We start from the raw sequence: 14,563 nt of genomic DNA, 5'->3' as shown, positions 1-14,563 counted from the left end.
AAGAAAATTTACGAGAACTAGCTGCATTCTCATCTAACTTGGTATTCAACAAACGCAAAACATTAAAAACCAAAAGTGTCCTTAAAAAGGCAACATAAGACAAGAAACCCTACTGTGAACATCCACGACAATTCCAACACAATATGCTCATTCAGGCATAGCAGATGAAGATGGTTCTACACGCATAGTATCTAACTCATCACGGCCTCTCTTCCTTGGACTACGAAAAGGAGGGGTAGAAACAGCTTGCATAACATTATTAATCTCAACCAAATGAGAAGGATGATGTGATGATATATGAACTGAATTCTCCAATTCAGGAGCCAAACCCTCCTGAATCAAAGAATTAAGAGAAATATTACGTGTAGATGCAATATTAGTATTATAATGCTCTGAAGGAGTGTCATAAATATTCTCATATTCAATAGATGTATAAGTAAGCACAGAGATAGCATAAGCTTCAGAAGATTGATCAAAAGAGAACTCATCATTAGAAGCAGAGGAACTTACCTCTTCAATATCAAGATTTTCGTCCAAATCATCATCAAGATCATCATTAAGCTCATCATCAACATTCCCAACATCTGCCTCTTGGGGTTATAAGGAGGATATTCAGCTACCAAAGGGACTGGCTCAGTCGCAGCAATGACTAAAGGCAATGGTTCAGCATGATGAACATGTGAAGCCATGGTAAGGCCATTAGTCGAATCAGTAACAGTATCATGCATATTTCTGGTGGGTGCAGCAAAGGAAACTCCTTCCCTCCTAAAAGGAGGATATTCAGCTGCCAAAGGGACTGGCTCAACCGCAGTAATGACTAAAGGCAATGGTTCAGCATGATGAACAGGTGAAGCCATGGTAGGGCCAGTAGTAGAATCAATAACAGTATCATGCACATTTCTAGTGGGTGCAGCAAAGGAAACTCCTTCCCTCCTAAAAGTATAGAGTGGAGTAGCATGATTCCGAGTAACAGAAGGATGAGCAGAGTGCAGATCAGTACTAGAAGCAGATGAAGCATCAGATAGACGAGGTGAAACCCTAGTTCCTTGTATTGGGTCTTTGATACTAGGAATAACAAATAAAGTCTAGATAGGCAAATTACTAAACACATGATGAGTAGCCTGAGTGCAATCCAGAATACTATTCGGTTCATTATCATTCCTAGGCAACATTAGAAAGTTACGTTTCGGAGTACGAGAAGGACATGCTCCGAGAGGATGATTAAACCGCCCACAGAAAAAACATTCTTCAAATAGGGTTTCATAGTTCATATAGATAAGCTTAAGATCATCAGAAAAAAGGTTATCATGTAATCTAAGAGCTCGTGGCTAGGTCACGACTGGGTCTTAGTTAGATCTAATTCAACATAAGCTCGAGCAAACAAAGAAGTATCAGGATTCAGGGAATCTAGATCAACCATACAATACTTGCCAACAGCATTAGCCAACTTAATAACTTTCTCCTCCTCCCAACAGTAGAGGAGGGAGAAGAGGGAAACAAACCCAAACCGAATAATAGATAAGGCAGAGCGAAAAGGGCAAAAAGCAAGGGACCAACGTTTAAGTTCGAAGATTTGGCCTTGAACAAACCAGGTTTTATTGTTTAACACATAGATTAAGTCCTCCTCGAAATCAAAGGTCACACGAAACCAATCAGGACCATAAGAACTAATTTGAAAGTTATCGAGAAGTCCCTTCTAGCTCGCCAAGCAGCGTGCACGAACACTTTTAACATCAACATGTTTTCCAAACACCTGGTCCACGAGGCTTCGTTTCCCAAAATCAACAGCATCATGATCAGTGGGATCATCTAGAAGATCGAGAATAAGCGGTGGTGCAGTGAAGGGGAGAGTATAGTTACCCCTCTGAATAGTGAAAGATGGTGATGGGCTTCTAGGAGGGGATTGGGGAGGTGGTGAAGGAGGATGGTGACTAGAACCTTCACCAAACGGGACTAGTAAGGTTTGATGATCAGAAGAAGTAGGGGAGTTTGGATGAGACGCCATGAGAGAGAGAGAGAGAGAGAGAGAGAGAGAGAGAGAGAGAGAGAGAGAGAGAGAGAGAGAGAGAGAGAGAGAGAGAGAGAGAGAGAGAGAGAGAGAGAGAGAGAGAGAGAGAGAGAGAGAGAGAGAATAGGGAGAAACAAGTAGGGTACAGAAAGGGAAGACAAAACGAAGAAGGATGAATATAGACACCACTATTAGGGTAATATAAATGGGTACAAGGTAGCGCATTAAATGCCATAAATGCATATAGAACCCAAAGAAACCAATTTAGTAGAGACCTAAAGAGAATAGGAACAAGTCCCAGTGGAGGATTACAGAGAGAGGCATGACACTTGGCCAAAACAAACTGAAAGAAAAGAAGTAGAAGTAGTAAAGAAACCATAGATGGACGCCAACACAACTAAAACCATGTAGAAAACTAGAGCTATGACATACGCTACACGCGCTTCTGCTTCGACTCCTAGAGCTCTGCTAGGGTTTTTTCGTTTCAGATTCAAAGCCACCGGGGAGATCGGATGGTGGCCGCCATGGCCAGGCTTCTGCACCACCACTTGGTTGCTCTCCCAACCCAAATCTCTTCCAAATGTCCAAGATTCCTTGTTTTTACAATTTTATAACAAAAGATTTCTTGAGCCGCTTCCTTCCTTCCTACACCCCAACCTTAGAAACATTAGCTATCCCACAAACCAAATGACTTGAATCATAAACTTTCGCAAGCATACGAATCGTTGGCAAGTAAGGAAAGTATTTGAACCTTGATTATTGTACCTCAGGGATTAGGCGTTGGACCTAACCGAGATAATTGGCGCTAGAATAACTTAAAAGCATACAATGTAAAATAAAAATAAAAATAAAATAAAGCGAAATAATATTCACAAGGCACCAAGCCTCGGAAATGCTCAGCTTAGCTCACACTATGCCTAATCAAAGCCACTAACTTGTAGCCCAAATGCGTTATGCACAATGGAAGGTAGAATTTTGTTCGAGAGTTTTGAATTGGGAATTAACTAAATTAAATGCGAACTAAAATAAAAGCAAACAACTAATTATCAAGCAAAAAATTAAATTCGGGTTTCAAATTAATGGAAACATGGGAGTGTCGGGTGATTCACACTAACTACCTTGCAAATATCAATGCCAATTTCACAAATGCATGCATTTCCTATATGTGTTAAGTCCCGTATCTAGTACCCGTCAAGGCTACTAAACCAATTATCTTTTCGGTGTATCGATTATGCCGGTTAAGGCCACAATCAACTCTCTAATTTGGGCATTACGCCGGTTAAGGCCGCAATATCCAAAATTAGAGGCCTAGAGAGCAAGATAATAGAGACCCAAGCAAGCTTAGCTACAATTAAGCTCGCTAATGGTTACCACACTTAAATCCTAGATGCAACAAGACCAATAAGTTGTCAATTTATCAATATATCTACTCATCACAATTGCCCACAACATAATTTCAAAGGGGTGACAAAGCCTAGAAACATGCTTCTAAGGACTAATAAATTCGGATTTAAAGCATACACAATGGAAATTGCATTTATTAAAATTAAAGCATCAATATTTATACAAGATGACTTAGGGCTTCACAACCCTAACTCCCAAAATTTGAACTACTCACTACTCATACTCAAATACATCATCAAATACGTAAGAAATTAAGAGAAATAATAGAGGAGAGAGGGAACACAAGCTAGGCTCACAATTTGCTATAGACAAACATGAACCCAACTTGAAATTAAGCCCCTACTCTTTACCAAAAGTAAAATCTCTTTGTGTTGATGAGCAATTGATGATGTGGGTAGTAAAAGCCTTTTGATTTTCTTTGGAAAATGGTGGAGAATGATAAATTGGGTGAGGAGGTTCTTGGTGAGGTGAATAAATCTTGGTAAGGGAGGAAGGGTAAAAGAATATGAAAATGGGGTGCGGCTACTGTTTGGGGAGATGAAGGATGACAAATGGGGTCTGCGGCTATTGTAGGAAGCTAGGAATGCGTGTGTGTATATATATATATATATATATATATATATATATATATATTAGGTCATGGTTTGTGTAAGTCGAGAGATAGAATAGAATAAGGATGGCAGAAGGCATGTGGCTGGGAGAGAAATGAGATTAAGAGAAGAAATAGGTGGCAGTGTGTGATTGGTTAGAAGAAAAGGATTTTTTTTCTTTTTTCTCTCTTTGCCTAGCTAGCTGCACAGCACGTGCATGATTGAAGGATGATGGCTGAATTTGATTTGATTAATCAATCAAATAATTGATTAACTAAAACCAATTTTCTTCTTCTGCTTAATTTTCTATTTTTCTTTCCTCCTTTTTCTTTCATTTTCTTCTCTTCTCCTTTTGCTTTTTCCCCCGAGCTCAAACCAATGATTTTTTTTTCACATATTTGCTTGCATCGACCAGTTGACCATTGTTGACTTTTCGTCCGTTTGTTGATAATTTCAATTAGCTCCAATTTTGCCTCATTTTCTCACAATTTCTGTAACTCCGCTTATTTTCTACAAAATAAATGAAAGTGGATTAATTACATAATAATTGATATGAGGATTAACTTAATTCTAGTGCTTTAGATATAATTACACGTATATAAATGCTTGTAATCACCAAATCTCCAAATCTGAAACCCTCTCACTGGCCATCTTCCCACGCCTAAAAATCTCATTTATGAGCTATAGATTTCGAACAGAATCCAACAACGGCTCGGTGGCAACACATAATCATTTCTACTCGGAACTTGAAGGAATCAGCCGTAATGACCAGGTACACCTCTTTAAGCTCGATTCTGCATTAATTTTCAATAATAATTGTTGCTGCTTTTTCCTGGGTAGCACCTTGTTCCAACGCCTCGATTTCCCTCTGAAACGTTTCCTATTCCTTTTAGCCCCAATTATGGCTATACCGAAAACCAAAATAGCCATTACCATAGTCTCTAGATCCCTGTTTGGGCGTTTGCGTTCTTAAGACCACGCTTGCTCAATCATGGGTGACAATCTAGGCATTTCAATTTCAGAATTTATCCAAATGAACACTATATATGCTGGTACTTTGATCTCTCTGAGCACCACACCCTTCTTAGAGAGATCGCAAAAACAACTTTCTAACCCAACTATGGCTTTCAGCCCTAATGCGCGAGCACAAATCAGCCCCCCTAAAAGAGCACCAGTGATGTTCAATCCTTTACCCAGACCAAACTGAAATGAGCCACCTTTTGTTACCAACATTGGTGGTACTAGGGTGGTGGTGGAAAATAGCCAAACCCAAGTTTTTGTCCCCAAACACTCCATAACCAATAAGGAGCACCTCAATAATTACTGCCTCTTAGCAAAGGTCTTCGGCAAGAAGGTCTCTCCTAGGAAAATAGCCAGGAAATGTAACAGAATGTGGGCTAATCTTCAAGGCACAGTCAAACTGATCCAAATGGCGAATGGCTGGTTCTTGCTGGAATTTGCTTACCTGCAGGACGTTGATTTTGTCCTGGAGAATAGGCCCTGGTTTGTCAAGGGCCGAATCTTCCATATCCGGAAATGGTCCCCATCTTTCAACCCGAGGGAGGATACTATTGAGACTCTGGTGCTTTGGGTTAGGCTTCCCAACCTTCCTCTGCATTACTGGAGCAAGGAGGCCATAATACCAATAGTTCAGGTAATTGGTCGTTTTATTAGGCTTGATGAACGTATTGAGAATAGTGAGAATTATGTCTTTGGAAGGGTCTGCATGGAAATAGACCTGAGGACTCCTCTGAAAAGGGTTCTGGTTATAGGGGAGGAAGAGGAGGGAGACCTACCGTTCAACCTGGTGAGCCCCCCTGCAAAAGTCCTAGTCTCCTATGAGGCTATCTTTGAAATCTGCTTCGAGTGTGGCAGTCATAAGCACAAGATCCAAAGCTGCCCCCAGAAGAAAAAAGAAAAACACTTTGTCATGGTAGACAAAGAAGAAGGGGATGGTGATATAGAACTAGAAGGAATGGAGGTGGATTCAGAGATTATGAAGCTAGCCTTCGACAAAGTGATGCTGTATTTCCCACAACCTGCCAAGACTGATGCTGACATGGAGGCAAATCCTGTTAACAACGACAACATGAATCCTCCGTCTCCTGGTTGGACTCATGTTAGGAGGAAAGGTCACACCACCCCAAAAGCTTATGTGACTGAGAACAGTGGCAATGAGAAAGTGAAGGAAATGGAGAGGGTCTATGCTAGGAAAGGCAAGGCTGTGCTGGAATCGAAGAGGGCTCTGGTTAAACCAAGAATAAGTTTTAGGGATGCTGCCAAAGGAAAGCGAACTATAATGATCACGGACAATGACACTGAAAGCTTTTTCAACCCAACAAGTGAACAAGAATACCGGGAAGAGTACCAAGAGTTCATCCTCAAGTGAGGAGGTGGTAAGCTCTTCTGATACCATCAGTTCTGTTTTGTCTTACTCATCTTATCCTGATATTGCTAAACTTTATAATACACCAACTAACATTAGGCCAATGGCCGAGGAACCCTACTCGCCAAAGGATGCAGTAGCTTATTTTAAGGCTAACTTTAACTCACCAAATGTGCAGTTTGAGAATTTCAATGATGCTAGGGCCTCTGGGTTTGAAGAGGGAGATGATAGCATGAATGAGTTTGAGGTGAAAATGATAAATGGAAGAAGGGCTTTGGTTTTTAAGACTGACAGTTCTGGAATGAGCTCAGGCTCAAGGAAGAGAACTAGAGACATGAAGGATGACTAGAACATGGCTGCTGCTGATGCTGAAAATGAGGAGGACAGCGCCTCTTCTCTGAAGATCCAGAAACCATGAAGTTTCTTAGTTGGAATAGTAGGGGTAGTGCTTGGTCTGGTTTTGTAGCACATACCTTTTTTTATGCTTCTTCTGTTGATCCAGATGTTTTGTTTATCATGGATACTAGATCATCTGATCAAATCTTAAATAAATTGAAGAAGTTACCTTATGATGGTGTTTATAGTGTCTCCGCAATTGGTCAGTGTGGTGGCATGGCCCTATTCTGGAAGTCCATAATGGTTAAAGTTGACATAATTCAACCACATGAGAGATTTATCCACTACACTATTACTGACCTATTACAAATTATTTTTGGTATACTACGTTTATCTATGCCTATTCACAAAGAGAGAAACATGCCCAGCTTTGGGATGAAATCTCTAAGTTAAATCCTCTCTGCAATAATAAATGGCTCCGAATTGGAGATTTCAACATTATTGCCAATATGAGCGAAAAACTTGGTGGTAACCAAGTGGTAACGAATTATATGCTTAACTTCATTCATTTCTTAAATAGGGAGAGTCTTTTTTCTATTAATGCTTCTGGTTTACCTTATACTTGGACTAACAAACACACTGATGATACCCTTATCTTTGAAAGATTAGACAGGGCTTGTGCTAATGCCAACTTACTAAATGACTTTCCGGACTTATGCCTTGAAAACTTGCCAATTATTGGCTCTGATCATGGACCTATTTGCCTTACCCTGAAACAAAAAGAAAAGAAGGTTGGTAGGGGGTTCAAATTTAAGGCAATGTGGCTTTCCCACAGATGTTTTAAACCAATGGTACAAAACATTTGGCAGCAAAGGGTTAAGGAAAACTCTCTCCTCAACTTCCTTACTATTTGTAATCAGTTCATTGCCCAGGTAAAGGTTTGGAATAAAAACATTTATGGTAATCTCTTTAAAAAAAAATAGAAAACCTCAATGAACAAAACTACATTGTTCAGCAACAGTTAATGCTCTCACCTTATTCTACTTATTTGCAGGAACATGATCAGGAATTACGAAGGCAATTAACACAATGTTATAAAGGTGAGGAACTGTTTTGGCTGCAAAAATCAAGAGCGAATTGGCTGCAGCTCGGAGATAGGAACACCAAATTTTTCCAAATGCAGGATAATATGAGGAAAATGAATTACTATATTATGAAACTCAAAAATAATGAGGGAACCTGGGCTACAAACCAGGAAATAGCCGAGATGCTAGTCCGAGACATCAAGAAAAGATTCTCAGCTGATCATACACCTAGTACCAATTCCATAAATAATTTTATTTCTATTATCAATCCCTGTATCACTAATGAAGATAACTTATTGCTTATGAAACAGGTAACAGATGAGGAAATCCTTGATGCGGTCACATCCATAGGACCATATAAAGCTCCTGCACCTGATGGACTACATGCAGCGTTCTATCAAAACTGCTAGACTGAGGTAAAAGACACCATCATTCCCCTAGTTAAATATTTCTTTGCAAATAATCTTCCTCTAAACCTCCTGAATCATACTAACATTACACTCATCCCTAAAGTGGGGAACCCCGAAAAAGTCAAAGATTTTAGACCTATAAGCCTTTGTAATGTTTCCTATAAGATTATGACAAAAATTTTGATAAAACGGTTAAGGCCTTTGCTAGAGAAATGCATCTCCAATAACAAGGAGCCTTTGCACCAGGCAGATCAATTCATGATAACATTTTGATTGCTCATGAAATCTTCTCAGATTTCCAAAAAAAGAAGGGCCGAATAGGAGCGTTAGCTGCAAAACTGGATCTGGAAAAGGCCTATGACCTTATTAGCTGGGACTATTTATCCAGTTGCCTTAGGAGGTTTGGCTTCCACAACAATTGGATCAACATGATCATGAATTGTATTACCTCAGCCTCTTTTTCTTTGCTAATTAATGGGAAGCCAACAAGAGGCATCTGACAAGGAGATCCACTTTCTCCTTATTTGTTTATTTTAGCAATGGAACCCTTAATCTGACATTTGAATCATCTGGCCACGAGCCATAAATCTCAGGTTAGACTACTCTCTTCTTCTCTTGGTTTTAGAATCTCAAATTTAATGTTTGCCGATGACTGTCTAGTGTTTGCCAAAGCCACGAAGAAAGGAGCGAGAAACATCTCAAATGCCATTACCAGGTTCATTGAAGCCTCAGGTCAGAAAATCAATTTCAACAAATCCTCACTTTATTTTTCTAAGAATGTCCAAAATAGATTAAGGAATGAAATAGTTAATATCCTTAACATAAACCAAATATCTTGGTATACATAATGTAATTTTTTGGAAAAATCCAATCAATACTAATGAACTTTTATTAAGAATCTCCAACAAGCTTGCAGGTTGGAAGAACGGAACTCTCTCAAGAGCATGTAGACTCACTTTAATTAAATCAAATCTAGCTGGGATGCCAAACCATGCTATGTCGTGTTTTAAATGCTCCAAGAAGATAACTACTAGTATTGACAAGCAGCCAGGTCCTTTTTATGGGGATCGGACATGAAATGTCCCCTGATTGCTTGGAAGCAGGTTTGCTAACCCAAGTCAATGGGGGGTCTAGGTATAAGGCCCTCTGCTTTCTTCAACAATGCAGCTATAGCCAAATTGGCTTGGAAAATAATTAAAGAACAAGATAACTGGTGGGCTCAAATAATGAGAAAAAAGTATCTAAGGAATGCCTCTTTTTTCCAGGTCAGGAAGAAGCAGTCAAACTTTCTTGCCTGGAAAGTAGTACTGGATGCACGAGACCTCATTCTTAAAGGCATGAGATGGATCTTAGGCAATGGAAAATCAATCCACTTCTGGATATTTGATTGGGTGTTTGATCACCCCTTGCACAGTTATGTTGCAGAAGACAAAAGGCACCTAATCAATTGGGATGAAACTATATATTGACAACTATATATAGGACGAGGCCTGGAATAAGGGTAAGCTCTCCCTCTTTTTTGATCATAACATTATTAATCAGATTACAAGTATTCCTATTCCTACAACTGAGCAGGAAGATGACTTCATTTGGGGATCATCTTCAAATGGTCTCTTTACTACCAAATCAACTACTTGGTTGCAACTTAATACACAAGAAAAGCACAATCAAATTGCTCTTATCAGCAAATTATGGAAACTGGATATCCATCCAAAAATCAAACTCTTTGGTTGGCTACTGCTAAGAGGAGGATTGAAAACAAGAGATAGACATTTAGAATGATAGATGACAATTCATGCCTTATGTGTAATACTGACAATGAAACTGCTGACCATCTTTTTGGCAGAAGTATGGAGATTGACAGGTATGCCTGCAACTTTGAACTGGAATGAGGGATATCTCAAAGTCTTCCATGATTTGTTCCTTTCTCAACCTTTTAATAGTAGCCTCTTTGCAAAAATAATCACCTCCTATTGGAAAATCTGGAAAGCCAGAAATGATAAAGTGTTTAGAAATGCAAACCCAAACCCACAATCTGTGGTAGCAGCTTTTGCTGCGACTATGGGTAATGTCAGATCTACAGAGGGACAAGCAGAGAGAGTTTTTTCCCAAAACAAACAAACCACCATTAGGTGGACATCTCATTCTGCTTGTGCAGTTAAACTCAACTTTGATGGATCAGTAAATGGAACTTCCGCTGCTGTTTGTTATACGTGATGTTCATGGAAGGCCCCTGGTAGCTGCCACTGAACAAGTTGGTACTACTACAGTCCCTTTAGCAGAAGTTATTGCTCTACGTAACGGACTCGTCTGTGCTTTAGAACGAGGAAACAACAGAGTTGAAGTTGAGGGCGACTCCAAACTTGTCATTGATGCTGTCAATAAAGTTATACACCCACCCTGGCGCTTACTCAAAATTATTCAAGATATCCAAGCCATTGCTACAAGTTTCAACTCAATTTCATTTCGACATATCCTCCGGGAAGCAAACTTTGTAGCAGATGTTATAGCTAATCTAGGCCACACTTGTACTAGTGGAAATGTGTGGACAAATAGAGTCCCTATGGAGGCTTCAAGAGCCTTAATGTTCGATTTTGTAAACTCGGGATGCCAGAGAGGCTTCCATCTTTAATCCATAGTCTTTTCGTATCAAAACAAAACAAAACAAAACAAAACAAAACCATGCAAAAGAAGTAGTAAAGGAGACAGAATAATAGTATTGAGTGGACATAGAATCTCCATTAGGTAGAAAGTAATGGCGGCAAAGAAGATACACAACAGGGAAAGAAAACACCAAAGTTGAAGATGAGGCCACCAAATCAAAAGGAAACAAATGAAAAACCAAGGGTAAAAGGATGATAAATACACAAAGGATAGAAGAAAAGCAAAAACCACAGACAAGTCAATTTGATAACCGAAGCAATCCGCAAGAGTACAGGACTCGATTAGATTGAAATGATTGAGGGATGTCTTCTTGGAACATGGTAGAAGGAGACAGAAGGTTCTCAAGACTTTGTCAAGCCATGTTAGGAGCTCTTTTTAGACATGATAATCATGTTTTCTTTGACTTAGGCCATGTTAGGAGCTCTTTTTAATCAAAACCCAAAACGCAATGGTTTTGGCTTGATAGTTTATTGGCAATTGACATCTATACTTGTAGCAATCCCAAGCTCTTCAGTTAGGATGTTGACACGTGTCCTGAGTATATGGCTAAGAGCAAGTTCACCCGTTGGGTCACTAGGTCACCCACTATTCACTACTTTTTAGTGTTAATTTCACCCTCTGGGTCATGAGCACAGTGTATTTCATGACTCAGAGAATGAAAATATACACTAAAAAGTAATGAATAGTAGGTGACCCGGTGACCCAACGGGTGAACTTGCTCTAACAGATGCATAGCGCCACACACACAAAAAATGTACTGTAGATTGTAATTCATTCCAAGAAATTACTAATAATTCTCAGTTTTCTTCTTTCATCTTCATTTTTTGTTTTAGAACCTATTAGACAGTCTAATATACTTAATGCTATAATAGATTTTCAATTGGCAGATTTGGATGATAGATTTCAAGATAATTTGTTGGAGCTTCTTGTTCTTAGTGCTATATTTGATCCTCGTGATAATTTTATTTCATTCAAATATGAAGATGTTTGCAATCTTGTTTTGAAGTTTTATTCTCAAGATTTTACATCATCTGATATGTTTGCTCTACACATGGAGTGTGGGTATTTTCTAACAAATATTCAAAGTAATGCAAGATTTTCCAAGACAAATTATGTGTCTGATTTGTGTCAGCGGTTAGTTGAATTAAGAAAGTCAACATTCTTTCCTATGATTTACAGGTTGATTTGCTTTGTTTTGACTATGCCAGTTTCTACAGCAACAACAAAGAGAGAATTTTCATCTATGAACATCATAAAAAACAAACTTCGAAATAAGATGGAACTTGATGATTTGATGGTTCTCTACATTGAAAAAGAGTTTGCCGATAGTATTGATAATGATTCAGTGATTGCTAAATTTGAAGTTAGTGGGCCTCGGAGGGTACAATTCAGTTAGATTTATGCTTGTAATTTGTAATTTACGGGGTTTTAGTTTTATGTCCCCCCAATTTTATGTTTTGAATAATAAAGGCGTGAGGATAAGCCTCTCACTAGGTTCCAAACCTAAAAAAAAAAAAAAAAGTTCTGCGCAAAATTTTTGTGTGGCTAAAATTAACCCAACCCTTTGAGGATTCTTGACTACGTCCCTAATTAGACCAATTGTCCACCTTTATGGACCCGACGGTTCCATTGATCGTCGTCAACCTTATGTGGACATGTACAACGCCTCTTTGGCAGCGGATGGTACTTCGTTAATGGTGGTTCCACCCATGATTTGACACCCACCAATAGCAAGGAAGGTCCTGTACAATTCCTTCTCGAGCTACACACTCCACTTTGATCAATAATATTGCGGCCTACCTTATGAGTGATGCTACTAGTAGCTTAACTTCTTGTCAATTTAGGATTACAGGTTTTAGGTGACACTTGATACGATAGATGTGGGCGGAGAATGTTGGCTCCTTGGATCTGCGATCATAGAAACACTTTGCTCCAGTACCTCTCTTGGCCACACCAGTAACTAGTAACACTACAGCAGCTAGGCAAATCCAAAGGCAGCTTGACATTTGCACCAGCTAGTATATACAATTTGCAAAGAGGACAAAGGGCCATTCATGCTTATATCGTCCAGCACAGCAGAAAACATTCTCTCTTCCCACAATCATCGACACATTGTCTCAATCAAACAGAAACTCTCTCATATCATATCAAAAGTTCATTTCACCAGTTTGACTTGAATTTCCGCTATGGCCTTTTTGCCTCAAAAAATTTTGTTACTATCGCACACATGCTTCAGATTTTGGACAAGAAATTCAAATTAATTTTTTGGGCGTTTGGGAAGAACTAAGAAGACGCAGATAATGAGTAAAGCCTGCCAAAATACACATTGCCACAGTAAATTCCCTGATCTGCTTTAAACAATCACCCAAACCATATAGTTCTCAAAATTTGCTGTATTGCTAATAACCTAGTTCTGAGCAATTGAAAACCATACAGTTAAAATTCAATTTCCCATTGCATACCAATTGCTTGAAATAACCAAACAGAATCACAAAAATCCACGAATCCACATAACAGAACAAGATGCAAAACGTAATAGAAGGGCAAGATTTACTGAGAAATCAAATTTCCATTACTTATAAAGGTGCAAATTACATGAACAGAAAACTCAACCACAGAGTATTCATTACACCCAGATCTAAACCCAAATCCTGGAACCAACCCTACACTGATTTAACCCCCAAATCCGTAGAGAGTCCTTCCTTGCCTCTTGAGAGCATAGACGACATCCATGGCGGTGACGGTCTTCCTCCGGGCGTGCTCGGTGTAAGTAACGGCGTCACGGATGACGTTCTCGAGGAAGATCTTGAGGACACCTCGGGTCTCTTCGTAGATGAGACCGGAGATACGCTTGACGCCGCCTCTGCGAGCCAAACGGCGAATGGCGGGCTTGGTGATGCCCTGGATGTTATCCCTCAGAACCTTCCTGTGACGCTTGGCTCCTCCTTTGCCCAAACCCTTGCCTCCCTTGCCGCGGCCTGACATTTTCACCAGAAAAATTTGAAAAGAGAGAATTTGATTTTGATGGAAGGTAAGAAATTGAATTTGATTTGATGGGGAAGCAAGTCTGGGTATTTATACAAAGGAGGATTGGGGATTTGGGATTTTGAGGTCTTTGGGGGATTAATAGTGGTCGCTGGATCGGGGTGCCTATCGACGGCTTATAGGGTCGATCCGTGCCATGTCTTTTTATTGGTTCTGAGCATTTAGCACGGATTGTGCTTTTTAGTGTGCTTTTCTGTTTTGGCGGTCTGGGGTTTTTGTCATTTTGTGTTTTGAAATTTGAGTTTCGTTTGGAATAACAGGGCGCGCCTCAGATTTCGAATTACGAAAACACCCCTGCGTTAGTTATCTTGGTCATTTTTATTTGGGTTTTTGTCCAACTTTCGCCGGAATCCGGTCACCGACCTCTGCCCACCGGAATTTGCTGAAAATCTCACTGAAATTTTTTTTTGCCCCCAATAGACCTTTATTGGCCCCCAATAGATGACTATCAGCTATGTATTTGCCCCCCAATAGACGACTATCAGCCATGTATTACCCCTCAATAGACGCATATTGCCCCCCAATAGAACTTTTGTTTACAGAATGAAAACTAATCTTTCTAAAATTAGACAAATAAAAATTTGATTAAAGAAAAAAAACGAAGAGATTACATCAATTTAAAACATCTATTGGCC

General features: G+C 39.5%; 1 protein-coding gene across 1 annotated transcript; it reads right to left on the bottom strand.

Moving 5' to 3' along the window:
* Nucleotides 1-13,432: 13,432 nt before the first annotated feature.
* On the bottom strand, nucleotides 13,433-13,924 carry LOC112165055 (histone H4). The gene has a single exon (XM_024301447.2). It carries the CDS (start codon nucleotides 13,866-13,868, stop codon nucleotides 13,557-13,559), a length of 312 nt encoding a protein of 103 aa, XP_024157215.1. The 5' UTR covers nucleotides 13,869-13,924; the 3' UTR covers nucleotides 13,433-13,556.
* Nucleotides 13,925-14,563: the final 639 nt, after the last annotated feature.

Source organism: Rosa chinensis, chromosome 5, assembly GCF_002994745.2.
Source record: "Rosa chinensis cultivar Old Blush chromosome 5, RchiOBHm-V2, whole genome shotgun sequence".
In the NCBI taxonomy this organism is placed as follows: Eukaryota; Viridiplantae; Streptophyta; class Magnoliopsida; order Rosales; family Rosaceae; genus Rosa; species Rosa chinensis.
Note: the sequence above shows the minus strand (reverse complement) of the source record. Positions and strands in the feature narration are given on the sequence as shown.

Excerpts from the sequence above, each read along its gene's own strand:
- LOC112165055 (XM_024301447.2), bottom strand. The coding sequence starts at position 13,868 with ATGTCAGGCCGCGGCAAGGGAGGCAAGGGTTTGGGCAAAGGAGGAGCC.